We start from the raw sequence: 18,868 nt of genomic DNA, 5'->3' as shown, positions 1-18,868 counted from the left end.
TCGAATGCCACAAGACTGCTTTGATTTGCTTCAAAAACGGTACTGAAGCTTACAGTCCAAAGACAATCAATGATCACGACTTCAGGGTATTACATCAAAGTTTACAATACTGAAAACATAGAATTTAAGAATTTCTTTACCACATGATGTTTTTTAAATTAAAGCTTGCCAGCCTGTGCTTTAGCATAAAGCTCTGAGATATCCATTCTTTTAACATAAAATTGACCATTACCACAGGAAAAAGAACATTTTCTCATTTGTGCAAGATCTTTGCTCTACAGCACAAAGCAGAAGCCCAGGATATCTAAAACTTTGCCTAATCCAAAACACACCAGTGAATTTATGATGTTACAAGTGTATAAAGAGTATCAAGGAGTAGAGATGCCTGGGTGGCTCAGTCTGTTAAGCATCTGCCTTTGGCTCAGCATCCTGAGCCGGAGTGTCCCGCACTGGCTGGCTCCCTGCTCAGCGGGGAGCCTGCTTCTCCCACTGCCTGCTGCTCCCCCTGCTTATGTGTGCTCTCTGACAAATAAATAAAATCTTTAAAAAATATATATATTTAAAAAAAAAAAAGAATATCGGGGTGCCTGGGGGGGCTCAGTGGGTTAAAGCCTCTGCTTTCAGCTCAGGCCATGATCCCAGGGTCCTGGGATCGAGCCCCGCATCGGGCTCTCTGCTCAATGGGGAGCCTCCTCTCTCTCTGCCTGCCTCTCTGCCTGCTTGTGATCTCTATCTGTCAAATAAATAAATAAATAAAATATTTTTAAAAATAAAAGAGAAAGAATATCAACAAGTAGATTTAGAAAGCATTTTCCATTTTGTTTTCATTTATTAATCTTATGGAGATGTTACATTTGAAAAATTTTATTCACTTGACACATTAAGGTCAACAAAAAGTGAAAATATTTAACAAAAAAAGTAACTTTCATACAAAGAAAATTACACATTTTGTAAGTCTTAAGAAATACATCTACATTAATAAACCCCAAAAAGAAGTTATGATTAAAAGCCAAAGTATGAGAGGCACCTGGATGGCTCAGTCAGTTAAGTGTCTGCCTTCAGCTCAGGTCATGATTTCAGGGTCCTGGGTTCGAGCCCCACATTGGGCTCTCTGCTCAGCAGGGAGCCTGCTTCCCTTCCTCTCTCTGCCTGCCTCTCTGCCTACTTGTGATCTCTATCTGTGTCAAATAAATAAATAAAATCTTAAAAAAAAAAGTATAAAAAAATCCGATGGTCTTATCAGTAACCCTTAATTTCCCTGAACCAGTGAAACCTTAGCACAAGCAATGTCCTAGGTCCCACCTTCAGTTCAATGAATTTCTAATGCCACCTCTGAATGACCCCGCAAGGCAGATATGGTTTCAGCACAAGGTTATGAACACAAACGCCCATCTCAGGCAAGGGCAGTGGGGGAATGTATACCAACCTCTTACTACATTTCAGCAGAAAACTCTTCTCTGAAAGATTCTAGAAATTATTTCTCCAACTCCTGGTTTTACCAAATCAAGTTAAAATCATTTCACACTGACGTTTCTAACGTGTGAAACATAGGCTGGTCCAAATATGTGTATGCTTTTCTGCAGATACAAATGCATCTGTCTTTGGCTCAGGTCATGACCCCGGTCCTGGGATCGAGTCTCTCATCGGGCTCCCTGCTCAGAAGGGAGCACGCTTCTCCCTTTGCCTGTTGCTCCCCCTGCTTATGTGCTCTCTCTCTCTCTCTCTGACAAATAAATAAATGAAATCTTTAAAAAAAAAAAAAAAAAAAAGGAGCACAAAAAGGGGCACTTGACTGGCTCAGTGGGAAAAGCACCAACTCTTGATCTTGGGTTATCAGTTCAAGCCCCACACTGGCTATGGAGATTTCTTAACAAAATTTTGAAAAATTAAAAAATAAAAAGCACTAAAAAACTTCACATATTAATCATTAATATATTCAAACCCTAATTTCCCTATCAACAAGATCTGTGTATTTTGGGAGAAGCAAGCAGAGGCAAGTGGAGGAGCATCCACAGAACTTATGCCCAATTTTGAGGATCAGTGGTCCAAGCCTAAATAATAACACAATTAATGCAACTCAAATAACTACTGACTCAAGCATATTTTTGCAGAGCTGGACCATCTTTTTAAAAATCACTCCCCAGTGAGTAGGATGAGCATGTCTGAACAGGTCACCCAGATTAGTTTATATAAGCAATGTGCATTTTAGTAAAATCTGTTTTAAATATTACCCCTTACCAAGTATTTCTGAAACCAAGAATTTAGTGCTGATATTTACAGATTATGACAGACCTTTGTCAGCATTTTCTTTCAGAATCTGTTGCTCCTGTGATCACAAACTTCAATGACTCCCCAGGGAAGAATAAATCATTGTACTGGCATCTGCAATTTGCCTCCAGACCACCTTTCTCAACTTTATTTCCAATTTCCATCTTTATATTACATTCCCTAATCACTAACATCTTCCCATTTTGCTTCTGCTTTTCCCTCAATTTGGGAACTGCTTATCCCTCAACTTCCTTTTGGTTAAAAATCTATCCATGCTTCAAGGTCCACCCCAACTCTCATCTCTCTACAAAAACCTCTTCTATATTTTTATGTAAAGACTTTATTTTAGAGAGTGCACGATACGGAATGGGATTGGCAGAGAAGGAAGCAGACCCCCACTTAGCAGGGAGATCAATGCAGGGCTCTATCCCAGGCCCCTAGGATTATGACCTGAGCTGAAGGCAGATGCTCAACCAACTGAGCCACCCAGCCCCGCCCCCCCCTCCGCTTTCTCTTAAGGCACACATCATACTGTGCTCTGTATTATAGACACGGTATATCTGAACTGTCCACTTCTTCTTTGATGTGTCTCAATCACACTGTTTTACTTCCTCTGAAGTACCTAGCACAAGGTTATGTGCACACTCATTATACATATCATGTAAATACACCAAATAATGAAAAGGGTAGGCTAAAACTTTAGTTCGTATCTGTGACTAAAAAACTGGAGTTCCTAGAGGTACCAGGAGTGAAGACCCAAAAAAATGTGATTTTTTTTTTTAAAGATTTTATTTATTTATTTGACAGAGAGAGAGAGATCACAAGCAGGCAGAGAGGCAGGCAGAGAGAGGGGAGGAAGCAGGCTCCCCGCAGAGCAGAGAGCCCGATGCGGGGCTCGATCCCAGGACCCTGAGATCATGACCTGAGCCGAAGGCAGCGGCTCAACCACTGAGCCACCCAGGCGCCCCAAAAATGTGATTTCTTTCAAGAGTTTTTTCAGTGTGAAAGTTGGACTAGGCTAAGCAATAAAGAGCAGCACCATGGGGCACCTGGGTGGGTCAGTCGTTAACCAGCTGCCTTTGGTTCAGGTCATGATCCCAGGGTCCTGGGATGAAGCCCCGCATCGGGCTCGGCTCCCTGCTTGGTGGGAATATTGCTTCTCCCTCTCCCACTACACTCCCTCTCTCGCTGTATCTCTCTCAAATAAATAAATAAAATCTTAAAAGAAAAAAAAAAAAGTAGCACCAGTATGAAAAAAGTTTATCAGAATTTGATCCAGAAGGCAATCAGAAGGCTGAGTGAATCTCAAGGGGTTAAGTGCATGATTTACAAAAGCAAGACATAGGGCAGATGTGGTGAAAACAAAGAGGAAAAAGGGAAAGTGCTGAAAAGTCTGAATCTGATCAAGTAAGCAATGACTTTTTAGACTAAGATCCCAAGGAAGAAAAGTTTACATTGAGAGCCAGTACATACACTCATAAATATATATATACATATAACTGAAACCAGCTCCACAAAAAACTTATCCTTTCCATGCAAAATATACTCATTTTTTTTACACTCATTTTTTTAACTCTATCACAATCCACTAAATCTGTTTCATAATGATCAAAACCTAATTTTGAAAAATCCTGACCTCTAGACACTGAAAATTATGCCCAAGTTTCAAGTTTCATTCTGCAAGTTAGTCTCCTATGCCTTTTCTTGGCCCACCTTACTGTCACTTCTCTGGCAAATGTTTAAGTCATGGGTAACAATGAACAAAATGTGTGCATTTTACATGTAATTACATAATATTTATTATCAAAAACAAATTCTAATAACCAGGACCTTCTATTCCTGCTAATAGGATCTAATCTGCATACTTTTCCTTGTTTTGAAGTCTATATACTGGAGAGACCCTAAGATACAGCAGCGTACATTCAGGAATACAAAGAGACTGCACCGTATCTCCAAGGGACAGGAATGGGGATACTCAACTTAGATTCTTCCAAGAAACATTCTTAATGCTACTGGCTTGCCTTGTCTTGTGTCTGAAATGCCATGTGCTTCGTTTAACAAGAACTAAGCTGTGTGAGATCATTTTAATTGCAGTGACAGCAAAGCAGCATGGTAGCTGAGAGGAGACAAAGTCTGTTTCTTCAGGGCTATACACCAGCTAGGGAAGGAAAGTAGAAAAGTTTTGAGAGATTTTAGGGGGCAACGAAATAGGGTCAGTTACTAGGTGGGGCTCAGGCACTTATTTTGTGGCTTTGGCATATCATTTAACAGCTCAGCTTCAGTTTACACACACACACCTGAGAAGCTTTAAAAACAGCATCCATCTATAGTCCACCCATGTGTCTCCTTGCACTTTTCTTATTATTTGAGGTCCTCTTCCCCCGCAGGCTCCATCAACCAAATGAAATACTCAGCTATTTAATATGTACAAAAACCCTCCAAAAACTACTGTGGCATAAATGTGAGGTATTATGATCATTCTTGGCCAAGAAAACAATATGATTTTTCTAAACATCCAGGAACCTCTACTTTAACTCTTATTACCCAAGTAACCAAGCACTAATTCATTTTATTCCACTCACAAAGTAATGTTCACCAAACTTTGCCCTTGGGTGACAAATTGCCAATTACTGAAGCAGATACAGAATACTCTTACAAAACGATTTACGCTGAGGAATGTAGTAGTAAATTATAAAAAGAGCCCAAAGAGAATGCTCACGGTATCATTCAATAATAACACCTAACATTTACTACGCACTTACCACACCAGTCATATATACTGCCTCTCTTAATTCTCAAAGGACCATGAAAGGTGGGTAGCATAATCTCTACTTCATGTTTGAGTAACAAAAATCTTAAATTGTTGGGAACACAGGGAACACAGGAATAACATCCTTACCAAGACTCATACTCTAATCCTCAAAGATTTAAAATAAATAAATTTAGGGGCGCCTGGGTGGCTCAGTGGGTTAAGCCGCTGCCTTCGGCTCAGGTCATGATCCCAGGTCCTGGGTTCGAGCCCCACATCGGGCTTTCTGCTCAGCAGGGAGCCTGCTTCCTCCTCTCTCTCTGCCTGCCTCTCTGCTTACTTGTGATTTCTCTCTGTCAAATAAATAAATAAAATCTTTTAAATAAATAAATAAATAAATAAATAAGTAAATAAAGTTAATAAAATGAGGGCATCTTAAAACTTCAGTGGCAAGGATCCCAACCCAGGGACCTGGGACCAGAGACTGAAGCAGCTGCTACACATCGCTCTTCATTTTCTAGCTTTTAAAAAAAAATCACGTGACTTTATAATTTTATCCTGTAATAAATGTGCACATTTAAGAGAACCACTTCTCTGGGGCGCCTGGGTGGCTCAGTGGGTTAATCCGCTGCCTTCGGCTCAGGTCGTGATCCCAGGGTCCTGGGATTGAGTCCCACATCGGGCTCTCTGCTTTGGCGGGGAGCCTGCTTCCCGCCGCCCTCCCCCCTGCCTGCCTCTCTGCCTACTAGTGCTCTCTGTCAAAAAAAAAAAAGAGAACCACTTCTCCCTCTAATCTTCAAGTAAAATTGATGTTCTAGAAGGATATATCCCCAATATGATGAGGATCAAATGTCCTCTCTACATTCCTCCCAGCTCTCAATTCTGTGACTCAAGATCTAGGGTTACAGTGTAAGAACAGTGGACCAGGAGTCAGAGGACCTTGATTCTAATGGTCCCAGTCTCTTTACTGGTTACTAAAGATTTGGTGAAGTCACCTGGAACTTCCTTAGCTCTGACTCTCAGTTTTTAAACACTTTATTTCAGGACATTTCATAGAGCTGTGTGGCTAAAATGAAAACATGCAGCTAAAAGAATACTGAAACCTATACAAACTTTTTTTAAGTAGCCAAATTCTCATTTTTCAATGAGGCCCTCTAAATTAGTAACTTGCTCATTGTGACAAAAGCAAGTTTGAGTTGAGTCCTGGATATGAAACCAAATCCAGATATTTTTCTACTATTTCAGATTGGTATACAAAATCCAAAACTCTGACTTTCAACAGGAAATTTAAGATTAGGTCAAAGTTTTATTCCTGAGGCATATCATGTGACTTAAGTCAACAGAAAAGCAAAGGGGGAGGGGGCAACAAATTTTTACTATCCCAATATTAATTATTATTTGTTGTAGATAACGGAACACAAAGCTCTAAATACTTGAGTTCTAGTCCTGGTTCTATTTCTGGTTTTTATGCATGCTGACTAATTTTCCAGAGTCTCAGTTTCTTCTTCACAAACAAGGCAAGAAGATAGCCTTTATCTACCTGCAAGGACTAACCATACAAATCTGAGATACTAATAACAACACTTGCAGCACTTACATACACTAATAAATGTTCCGACGTTACTAACCACGTTCACCTTCACAACCACTCTGAGGTGGGTACTATCCCCCCTCCCTGTTCTACAAACCAGAAACTAGAAGTACAATCACCACTATGAAGCCAAACCTAGATTCAAATGGAAACAGCAGAGCTTGGATCGATGCATCTAATCTTTGCTCCACGTATTCCCCCAGCATCAGTCTTAACATCTCTTTACAGGACTGTTAAATAGAAACACAGAAAATTTTAAAAAAGAAAAATACGCAGACTGCTGTAACTTTAACAATGGCTATGGTTTTGTTTTTTCCCCCGAAGTCCAAGTTCGCCTTGACTTAAGAGCCCTGATAAAGGTTTCTTCTATTAACTAAAGTCACTTCATCTAGAAACTAAGAAACTCTATCTTAAGATCTGAAAAATACCTAAACATACTCACCCAAAGCATAGTTAGATGTACCCCTACTTTCAACCTAAAAATTTAGCACACATTTACCGCACACTAGTCGGATGGGAGTTAAAAATCTGTCTTGAATAGCTTTTGAAGTTTTACACATAGTGTCAGCTAAACACTCAGGATACCTGTTCTTCCAAATCACATTAGACTGATTCGATTGCCTACCCTATACCTGTAGTACCACGTGCAACTGCGTTAGAGCAGACGTGGTCGAGTGACTCCACAGTGAATGACATCTTACCTGAGATGGGGCCCTAACAGAAAAGCCTTCCCTAACACGGCAATGTCCTGTCTCAGAGAAACTTCACCTGAATTCACATTCATTACATTAAACCGGCTACTTCACTTTACCTCCACATCCTAATGCAGACTTCAGACTTGGCTAAAAGGGGGTGTATAAAAGGGAGAGGTTTAAAAAAAAAAAAAAAGCATAAAGTTTCAAACGACTGAGAATGGAAACGAGCCTGAGAAAGTCAAGAGTTTCAAGAGTGAGAATACCACACACTGGACGTGGAAGAGAACACGTGGTGAGCCTGCACCCAAGGGTTCGGGGGTGGGGGGGGTTGTCCGGAAACAAGGAAACAGACTTATTGATTCCAATCTCCTAAGGCAAAGCCGATGAGCTAGAGAAATCGGAATAGAGTACTCCAGCCCCAAGAAGGGGCTCTGTCAAAATCCAGGACGCTGAAAAGCACATGTTGCTGCGCGAGGCTTCGCAGAAAGAAGCCGCCCTAGGGAAGCTGGGGGCCTACGCGAACATGGCGGCCCCGGCGACAGCGGGGCGCGGGGCGCAGACCGCATGGAGCCAGTCAGGAGGGCTCCAGCCTACGGCCCGTCCAATAGGGCCGCGCCCTCTTTCGCTACTCTGCGGGCAGGCCGCACGCGGGACTGGGGAAGTGGACCGAGTCCGCGCCGCCGCCGCCGCACTCCGTGCCTCCTCACCCGGGGCCTCGGAGGGCCGCGCGAGATGCCGGGCCACGCGCCGTCTGACCGGGGATGCGCTGAGTCCCAGTCCCGGCGCACGCCCGCCCCCCGCCGTCCCTCCTGCTTTACCTTGGCCTGCAGTCGCGCTGGCGCCCAGGCCAGGCAGGTGCAGGTACCGCTGAGGTGTGCGGAAGGCACGTACTCTTGGTGCAGCCTATTGTTGGCGGTCTCCCACACTCGCAACTGACCGTCGGCAGACGCCAAAGCGAAGTAGGCCTGGTTCAGCGGGGAGAAGGCGCACGGAACCCCTGCCGGGGACAGGGGGTCGGCAACACCACGGCCACCCGCCGCCATTGCTGCCCTGGCTCCGCGGCAGCCACGTGTTCGTCTGTGCGCATGCGCACCGGCGTGGGGCGGGGCCTAGAGGAAGGAAGTGGGGCGGAGGGAGAGCAGAGACCCGAAGGAGTGGCTCGTCGCTTCTCTAGCGGGCGTCGGGTAGGCCCAACCTGTGGACGGTGGCCTGGAGGGCTCAGTGCTAATTTGTACTGGTTGGAGGAGGAGACGTGTGGAGGGATGTGACTGCAGACTGGAGAGCAGGCCCGTTACTTTGAAAAAAAAAAAAAAAGAAAAAGAAGAGAAATAAAGAAAGAAAGAAAAAGGTTGGGTTTTGTTTTGTTTTTTTAATAACATGACTGAACTAAATGTTTAAGAGACAATCACTTATAGCGCCGTGATTGTGGCAACTGTTTACATTTTTCTTAACCACTTCCAGGCTGTAATCATGTATACATATAACAATTTATCCAGTCATAGTAGTGTGAAAGTAACGGTGGGATCTACTGTCCTCCCACCCCCCATTTCGTCAGGATTAATCCCGTTACTACATCAAATAGATAATTTGTACGCCATATTTCACCAAATCTATGCATTGTGATTCAAGAAGTGTCAGATTAATAATATTCTGCCCACAGTTTATTGCCCAGCAAGAAAGACAAAAAAAATCCACCCTCAGGGATATGGGGAGACTAGAAACTTTTATAGCCAGGGAGTGCCACGGTAACATTTGTGTTTTAGATTATTTGTAATGACAAACATGTACATGTTTAAAAGGCCTCCTGGACTCCACGGAGATGGTAAAGAGGCAAGAAGGAAAACTGACACAATATAGGACAGTGCTGGTTCAGACTCAGATGAAAGCAGTAAAGGTGGGGAGAAGCACCCAGATTTCAGATAGAATCTGAAGTTAAAAGTCAACAGGGTTTGCTAAATGATTGCAAAGGGTGAGAAAAAGACAAGTGAAGGATGACTCCAAGGCCTGAGCAAACTCATGAATGGTGATACCATCAGCTAGATTGGGGAAATGGGTTTGGTTGGAGTGGAAATCAAGAATACTGTTTTGGACAGTTAAGTATGAGTATGCTGAAATCCATGTCAAGTGAGGGAGCTGGGGGCAGCCTGTGCAACCACCCCTCCCTCAGGACCCTCACTGGCCCCTACTGGCTATGGGCTCCCTTGCTCCCCAGAATGGTGGGGGCTGGGACCGTGAAGGGAGGGGGCAGGTGACAGTGAGGTCCTGGGGGACTGGAGTTGGCTACAGAAGAAGATCACAAAGATGTAAATTTGGATGCACTAGCATACAGATGCTATTTGAAATTACGGGACTAGCCAGATCATGTTGGATGCAGGTATAGACAGAAAAGAAAGCTTAGCCCCAAACTGTGCAATCTTTAGAGGTCAGAAGGAGGGGAAGATCCAGCAAAGAAGATTAAAAATGGGTAGGATGAAAGCCCAGGAAAGTGAGATGTCCTGGAAACCAAATCTTTATAAGGATTCAGGAAGGAAAACTTGATCAAAGCCATGTCAAATGCTGTAAGATGAAGACTGAGCATGAACCAGGATTTGGCAACATCAAGGTCATTGGTGACCCTTCAAAAGCACTTTAGGGCACCTGACTGGCTCAGAAGGCAGAGCATACAACTCTTAAACTCGGGTTATAAATTCAAGCCCCACGCTGGGTATGGAGATTATTTAAAAATAAAATCTTAACACACACAAAAAGCAAAACAAAAGCATTGGGGTGGGGGACTTATTATGGAAAGTGGAAGAGAAAAGGGGATGTGAGAAAGTACAGAAAAGGGATTTTCAGAAAAGTTTTCAAGGATTTCTGTTACAATGGAGCATATATGAGTCTGTATGAGGAAAGTCGGAGCTAGAGTATAAGTAGCCATAAATAAAATAAAAGCTTATTGCACTCACAGTGTGTCCAGTACTGTTCTCTGTTTTATGTCCATTAATCCATTTAGTCCTCACAATAGCCCTGGGATGTAGAAACTATGACTATCTCCGTTCTTCAGATCACAAAACTGAGGTATAGAGCTGAGCAGTGGAGGAGGAGCTGGATTTCTAACCGAAGTCATCTCTGGGTATGAACAACTTGACCCAATGAAACTATATAGAGTTCACGTAGATGACCTTCAATACCCAGAATGTCATTCCTTGACCTCCTTCCTTTCAATGATCTTGGCCTCTACCCTACACCAGCCACTTATTCCCATGGTCCTATCTCAGACCTTATCATTACAATAGCTGCACTCCTGTCATAGTCTCAGTTTTCCCACACCACTATAACCACGGACTCCTGGCTTTCCAGCTTGCTCCCTTTGCCAACTTCCAGGCTCCAGGCAATCCTTCTATCCCACCCAACTGTCAAACCATTGATCCTAGTCTTTTCTCCTACCCTCCCCCCTCCTCCTTGATGGCTGCTCTTGCCTCTAAATTTATCTTAATCTCGATCATTGCAACCCTCAAATCCCTTGCCTCTTTCCCACATCATTGTCCTTCTGTGGTAAAAGTGCAAGCCAGGTCAAATCTCTCTGCCCAGAAGCAGCTGAAAGCAATGAGAGAAAAGTCACAGCTTCCTATTATGACTCTTACCTACTCTAAATTCATGGTCACAAACTTCATGTGGAAGTCAATGCTGCCAAGTTATCAGTTGTTTCCTGGCCCATTCATACTTCCATTCTTCTCCTAGATACTGATTCATATCTCTCTTCCTACCACTTCAAACCTATCCCTCTCTCCCTGCTCTCAGTGAATGACTGTGCTTCCTATTTCTTGAGAAAATAGAAGCCATCACAAGAGAACTTCCACAAGCTTCCAGTACCATGAACTCTAACCAAACTGTACTCCATCACTCCTGCCACTCCAGATGGATTTTCCATGCCCCTAGAAAAGGCGACGCTTCCACATAAGTTCTAGATCCCATTATTCCAAAAAGTCTTTCCTCTATCTACAAGCATCAATTTTACTTCTCAGCTTAATCCTTCTCATTAACATATAAATATACTGGTTTTTTTCTTTCTTCCTAAAAAATAATATTTCCTTTATCTTACTTCCCCCTTTAGTCACTCTCCCAATCTTTTCCTTCCTTAAAAAAAAAAAGGTAGTCTAATTTCCTTTTTTTAAAAGATTTTATTTCTTTATTTGACAGAGAAGAGAGAGCACATGCGTAAGTAGGCAGAGCAGTAGGCAGAGGGAGAAGGAGAAGCAGGCTCCCCACTGAGCAGAGAGTCCAAACCTAGGCTTGATCCCAGGACCCTGTCATGACCTGAGCTGAAGACAGACACATGACCCACTGAGCCACCCTGGCACCCCAGTAGTCTAATTTTCTTAATCTCTCTCCTCCAATGGGACTTTCATCCCAACCCACCACTACCCCAAAATTCCCAATAGGGCCACCTCTAACCTCCATATTGCTAAATAGGTGTCCATTCTAAGTCTGCCTCTCATGTGACTTGTCATTAGCATGCCTGCCTTCCATGACTTCACACCTTTCTGGCTTGCCTCTTATTTCTCTGGCTCTTCTTCTCAGGTCTTCTCTCTTGGTTCTTCCTTATCTCTTACTCTCTAACATCAGAGTGCCTTAGGTAACTTCTTTACTTGGGCAAGGGACTTTCCAGAATGAAGACTATACATTTTTCAGCTTTCTCTACAAATTGTGAGGCCATATGACTAGCAGCCAGTACAAAAATGTCTTTTTTAAAGGTATGCTATTCTTCATTGCTTTTTTCTTCTTAATTCCTGGAACTCATATGTTATGGCCAATAGCTAGAGCATCCATGATGGATTTTGAGGAGAAAACAACATGGTGAGAATAACAGAGCAGCAAGACAGAAGGAACTAGAGACCCTGAAACATGATATAAGTCCTGCACCAATGCCTCGGACCTCTTTTATACAAGAGAAAATAAACATCCCTGTTGTTTAAACTACAGTATTTTGGGTGATCTTACATACAGCTGAACCAAATTGTGCTCATTATTTTATATCCTTTGCCTCAGTTGGTGATTCCACCAGTCATCCAGTTAGCCCCTTGAAAAAGCCAGAAATAAGCCCTGTTTATTAACCAATTCCATATCTCACTTCTGCCCAAACACATCTGATCAATCACCAGATTTTGTTTTTATCTCTTAAATAATTCTCTATTCAATTTCCTCACCTCCATCCAATTCTAACCACGTCTGTTCTTATTGTGCCTTGTCACTCTCACTGGAACTGCCACCAACGCTTGTATTGGTCTCTCTTTCTCCATGCCAGTCTGGTGGTATGATCTTTGTAAATATTAATCTAACCACTCCACTTCTCTACTTAAAATCCTTCACAGGGGCACCTAGCTGGTGCAGTTGGTTAAGTGTATAACTCTTGGTTTCAGCTCAGGTCCTGACCTCAGGGTCCTGAGATCATGCCCACATTGGACTCCATGCTCAGCGAGGAGTCTGCTTAAGACTGTCTCTCCCTCTGCCCCTCCCTGCCATACTCTCACTCTCTCTCTAAAATAAATAAGTGTTTAAAAAAAATACTTCACAATCTTGCTGGCACCTATAAAAGAAACTCTATGCTGTTTAATATATTTGGATTACAACTACTTAAAATCCTTCACAGGGGCACCTAGCTGGTGCAGTTGGTTAAGTGTATAACTCTTGGTTTCAGCTCAGGTCCTGACCTCAGGGTCCTGAGATCATGCCCACATTGGACTCCATGCTCAGCGAGGAGTCTGCTTAAGACTGTCTCTCCCTCTGCCCCTCCCTGCCATACTCTCACTCTCTCTCTAAAATAAATAAGTGTTTAAAAAAAATACTTCACAATCTTGCTGGCACCTATAAAAGAAACTCTATGCTGTTTAATATATTTGGATTACAAAACAATCTGTAAGCTGGTGCCTGTCAGCTCCCCAACAACATCACTCATTAGACCCTCAACTGCTTCTGGTTTCCTGCCCTTATCATACCTGTCATGGGTCCTGCTCTTTTGCATAATTTAGGCTCACCCAGGTCCCTCTCTGCCCCAATTCCAGCTCTCATCAAACTTACTAACAATTCAACTTTTTATTGTTGTAGATAAAATTGTAGAAAAACCAATGATTTTTATCCTAAAAGGTGTTAGATACTACGATCTCTAATCCTTAACAAAATATTTGCAAATCAAGTCAACAATATACAAAAAAAAAAAAAAAAAAGATTAAATACCATGATCGATTGGGATTTATCCCAGGAATGCAAGGTTGGTTTTACATTCAAAATTCAAAAACTATAATGTACCATGTTAAGGGAATAAAGGACTACAAATGCATGATAATCTTGAAAGATAAAGAAAAAGATTTTAACAAAATCCAACACCCATTCATAATTAAAAACAAACAAACAAATTTTGGGGGTGCCTAAGTGGCTCAGGTCCTGATCTCAGAGTCCTGAGCTCAAGCCCCGTCAAGTTCCAGGCTCAGCCCAGAGTATGCCTGAGAATGCTCTCCCCTCCTTCCCCTCCAGCACCCCCCATTCCTCCTCTGACTCATACTTTCCCTCTCCCTCAAATAAACAAACAAACAAACTTTTAACAAAGCAGGGACAAAAGGGAATATCTTCAACCAGATAAAGGGAATCTACAAAAAAACCACAGCTCACTTCATACTTAATGGTGAAAGATTGATGCTTTCCTCCTAAGATTGAAAATTAATGTCGCATCAATTCTATTCAATATTGTACTGAAGGTTTCAGTTAGTGCAATAAAGTAAATAATGATGATGATGATGGTGGTGATAGCATCCAAATTGGGGAGAAAGGAGTAAAAGTATTTGATTCACAGACGATTATAGAAAACTTCAAGAAATCCACAAAAATCTAAACCTAATAATTAATGTACCAAGATCTCAAGATACAAGATAATATATAAAACCAGTGATATTTCTTCATTCTATTGGTGGACAATCAAAATTAAATTGAGAATGACTCCATCTCCAGTAGCACCAGAAAAAATAAAATACTTGGGGAAAAAAATTAACAAACGTTCAAGACATATATTCTAAAAAGTATAAAACATTGCGGAGAAAACTTAAAGGAGACCTAAATAAATGAAAAGACATTGCATGTTCATGAATTGATAACTCAATATTGTCAAGGACAGTGATTTCTACTCAGTTTGTTCTACAAATTCAAAACAATTCCTATCAGAATCTTAGCAGGACTTTTTGTGGAAACTGGTAATTCTTTTTTTTTTTTTAAAGGAAATTCCAGAAGTTAGTTTTTTTTTTTTAGATTTTATTTATTTATATGACAGAGAGAGAGAGAGATCACAAGCAGGCAGAGAGGCAGGGGGAAGCAGGCTCCCGCTGAGCAGAGAGCCCAACGTGGGGCTCGATCCCAAGACCCCTGAGATCATGACCTGAGCCAAAGGCAGTGGCTTAACCCACTGAGCCACCCAGGTGCCCCTGGTAAATTAATTCTTATGCGAAGTGAAATGATTATCTAAAGAAGAACAAAGTTGGCGTCCTCATACTACCTGATTTCAAAACTAACAATTAAGCTACAGTATCGAGGCAGTGTAAGAACTTTTAAGATGTACTCTCTTAGCAACTTTCAAACATGCAACACAATATTAATAATTGTTGGGGCACCTGGGTGGTTCAGTTGGTTGAGCACCTGCCTTCAGCTCAGATCATGATCTGGGAGTCCTGGAAATGAGCCCTTTTCAGGCTCCCTGCTCAGCAGGCAGTCTGCTTCTCCCTTTGCCCCCCCGCCCCCACTCATATTCTCTCTCTCTCTAATAAATAAATAAATAAATAAATAAGTAAATCTTTAAAAAACAATATTATAACTATTGTTACCACATTATACATTACATCCTCAGGCCTTACTTATTTTATAACTAGAAATTTGTACCTTTTGACCTCCTTCAATTGATTTCTTCCGTTTCTAATATACAACAGTAAGTCCTGGAGGAGTTCTACAGAAGCCAGATTCGAGCTCAGCAGTGACTGGGAAAACAAGTGAAAAAGCAAGAGAAAAGCAGTTATATTTTCAGATTTAAATACTTATCTTTCACTAAAGTGTAAAAAAATTACGGGGCGCCTGGGTGGCTCAGTCATTAAGTGTCATGACTTAATGACTTAATGACTTCAGCTCAGGTCATGATCTCGGGTCCTGGGATGGAGCACTGCATGGGGCTCCCTGCTCAGCAGGAAGTGGACTTCTTCCTCTTTCCTCTGTCCCTCCACCCTGCTTGTGTGTGCTCTCTCTCTCTTTCAAATAAACTAAATCTTTTAAAAAATAAAATAAAATTTAGATACATGTAAAGATATACAATGAATACACAAGTATTAAATATATTTGGGTCATATTTGCATGCTGAATTATTCAGTATAGTCACTTAGGTATCAGGACTACTGGTTTTCTCATTCCCTACTTTCTTCATTTGTTTATTAATATTACAAATATTTATTTGTTATTTAATATTACAAATATTTATCGAGGGCACATTTTGTTCCAGGCACTATGACGGGCAATGGAATTACAATAATGAATTAGACACAGCCCTCTCCACAATCTTATCCTCCAACTTGGGAAAATGGTAAATAAAGTGATTTCATTTAATCTGACATGTACTGTGGAGGGTTGGTCTGAAGACAGGATATACCAGGAGAGGCACTTCTCCCAGTGATTTGGACTTACGGTAAGCTCTCATTCTGGTGAGGCTGATAGCTGAAGGATGAGGGAAAAATTACACAAAACACAAGAAAGAAGCACACATAAAGAGGTAGAGGAGCACATCCGTGGAATTAGAAGTAATGATCTAATTTGAATGGAGATTTTAAAATGTCAGTCATTAGCCAGAGTACTTCTTGACAACTATTTGGGTTTTAAAGTAATTGCTCAGCTAAATGCCACTGGAAGACAGTGTCTTTCTGACCTTATAACATAAACATGATGAGTTGATGCTGCCTCATATTGTCAGATAACAGTTTCAGAGTGCAGGCTGATTGTTTCATAGGGAAGACAGAAGGAAAAGGAAAAGTATAGCCAAAAATAGAAAGGCACATATAGTGACCTTTTTCTAAGAGCTTAAATGCTCTGAAGGATCATGAATAAATAAGGAATAATTATGTTTTTCAACATATGTTGAACATTTTTCAACATATTTCGTTAGATGTGTATAGGATAAAACATAACATCCTGTCTTATTCAAACAATATAATGGGATGCCATTTACTGTTTATAGTTTATCTTAGAAATCAAGAGATGTAAGTTTTTTCCCATTTTGTCAATATATCGTCTTCTTTCCAAGTCCTACTCCTTCTGAAATAATAGCCAAATATCATTTAATCATCTTTAAGAGATAATAAAGTAGGAATGATAAATTTGAAAACCATTAATAGGGCTTAGGATTCAGAAAGTTCAACTCAGGCCTTCATTTGACAGTAAAATAAAAAGATTGGTCATAAAAACTTTCTTTAAAAAAATCAAAACCAGAAATGAGACCTACAGGTGGAATGGCGGCAAGAACAGTTTCTTTATTCATTTTTAGGACTGAAAAGAGAGAAACCCTGATAATGGATTTTTGTGATGGCTGATGTTTTAGAGAGCACAGTTTAAATCTTTTTTTTTTTTTTTAAGATTTTATTTATTTATTTTTTGAGAGAGAGCATGAGCGAGGAGAAGGTCAGAGGGAGAAGCAGATCCCCCATGGAGCTGGGAGCCCGATGCGGGACTTGATCCCGGGACTCCAGGATCATGACCTGAGCCAAAGGCAGTCATCCAACCAACTGAGCCACCCAGGCGTCCCTAGAGAGCACAGTTTAGAAAGTACTAACTTGTGTCTTCAAAAGTGATAACAAAACTTATTTTATTAAATTTAAACTGAGCCCATAGCCCTTTGAGCATATTTTGACTTTAACTCTAAATTCAGTGGTACTGTTGGACTGGCCTTTGAGAGGGGGTGTTGTAGTACAAAGAGCATGGGCTGCTGAACCAGACTGACCTAGATCAGAAACCCTGTCATGCCATTTGTCAGCTATGGGATGTTGCCAAAATCATTTAATCTCCCTGGGTCAGTTTTCTTATGCACAAAGCAGGAATACTTATTTCTACCACAGGGTTGTTGTAAATTTAAGTGAAGTTAAGTATCTACTGTGCTTGGTATTGTCAAACCCTCAATAAACTTTTGCCAAGTGAATTAATATTAAACAGGTAGTGATATTAATGTCAAATTAGACTTTGGACTCTAAAGATAACTTTTTCTGGCTTTGTTTATTTTAGGATTAAATCAATTTGTTTTTGTTTAACTCTTTTGGGTGGGATGCCAAAACCTGGAATAAGTGATTTAAAAAAAAAAAAAATATATATATATATATATATATATATATATATATATTAGTATTTATTTATTTATTTATTATTATATTTATAGAGAGAGAGATAGCAGGGGGAGGAGCAGAAAGAGAGGGAAGGGGAGGCGAGGGAGACTGATAAGGGGCTCAATCCCCAAGACCCTGAGATCAGGACCTAAGCTGAAAGCAACAGTCAGGTGCTTCACCGACTGAGCCACCCAAGCATCCCTGGAATAAATGATTTTTAAACAGATTTAATTTAAAAAAAATTAGAAAATGCAGATAATCTTTTTTTTTCTTACACAACAAATTAATTTTCTCACAGTTTTGGAGCATGTTAAGTCGAAAATCAAGTTGTCTGCAGGTTTGGTTTCTTCTGAGGCCTGTCTCGGTTTGTAGATGGACGTCTGCTGCCTGTCTTTAGCCGATCTTCCAAGCGTGCCTGTGTTCTAAACCCCTTTTCTTATAAGGACACCACTCATAGTGAATTAGGTCCCACATAATGACTTCACTTTAACTTAATTACCTCTTTAACCCTATTCCCAATACAGTCACATTCTGAGATACTGGGACTTCAATGCTGAATTTTGAGGGGATTAAATTTAGCAATACCCTTCTGCCCTATAACCCTGTTTTAGCAACGGCTTTTCCCCTCCTTAAAGAAGATTCTGTTGAGTTTTAGGGGTAGTAAAAGAATTAACTGCTATATTTTAATTATTAGAAACAGTTCTGCTAAATAAGAACCCAGTGAGTAACTTCAGTCGGCCCTCCTCGACTCCCTAAGCCTGGGGTGGCAAGCAGACAGTCAGAGCCCAGTCGAAGGGACTTGCTAAGGCTGGCGGGGGAAGAACTTCGCAGTCAGTTGGAAAGGAACGGGGATCAGCGGGTGGCCCTTCCAAAAGGCGACAGTCCAACCCATCTCTGGGCTTTTCAACTCCTACATCTTGGGGTGACCATGTGACGTTCCTCTTTCTGATGGCCAGCGAGCCGACCCTGGTCCAGGACTTCAGTTTACACAGCACTTTGACAGGCTTTGTCTCTCTTAATCCTCCTGTCCCCAGCGTGAGGCTGGTGGGGATTTGTCAGCGGCCAACTGTTTACTCTGCACACATTCCGAAGGAGAAAATGTGCCCCTGCCCCGGAGTGTGACTCACTCCTGGGACAGTTACTCCAGCGACACCCCGCAGCCCTTGCGCCCCGCCACCCATTAGGACTACCCCGC

At 41.5% G+C, this 18,868-nt stretch overlaps 1 protein-coding gene and 1 long non-coding RNA gene across 3 annotated transcripts in view; both read right to left on the bottom strand.

The window, feature by feature from the left end:
• WDR43 (WD repeat domain 43) overlaps positions 1-8,386 on the bottom strand; it is a 46,959-nt gene extending 38,573 nt beyond the window's left edge. The window contains exon 1 of one of the 2 annotated variants that reach the window (XM_047746085.1): positions 8,122-8,386. In XM_047746085.1, coding sequence (XP_047602041.1) covers positions 8,122-8,346 — 225 coding nt within the window. In that variant the 5' untranslated portion in view covers positions 8,347-8,386. Of the gene's footprint in view, positions 1-4,565; positions 4,608-8,121 lie in introns of those variants that run through there. The other variant, XM_047746086.1, reaches the window with a different exon arrangement.
• A 131-nt stretch (positions 8,387-8,517) lies between these two features.
• LOC125109270 (uncharacterized) lies at positions 8,518-18,758 on the bottom strand. Its single transcript, XR_007130170.1, has 3 exons — positions 17,970-18,758; positions 15,203-15,297; positions 8,518-8,597 (listed from the first exon to the last, which is right to left on the bottom strand). It is a non-coding gene; the product is annotated as an uncharacterized LOC125109270 (long non-coding RNA).
• Positions 18,759-18,868: the final 110 nt, after the last annotated feature.

Source organism: Lutra lutra, chromosome 9, assembly GCF_902655055.1.
Source record: "Lutra lutra chromosome 9, mLutLut1.2, whole genome shotgun sequence".
NCBI lineage: Eukaryota > Metazoa > Chordata > Mammalia > Carnivora > Mustelidae > Lutra > Lutra lutra.
The sequence above is the reverse complement of the archived record's forward strand: the minus strand, read 5'-3'. Positions and strand labels throughout refer to the sequence as shown.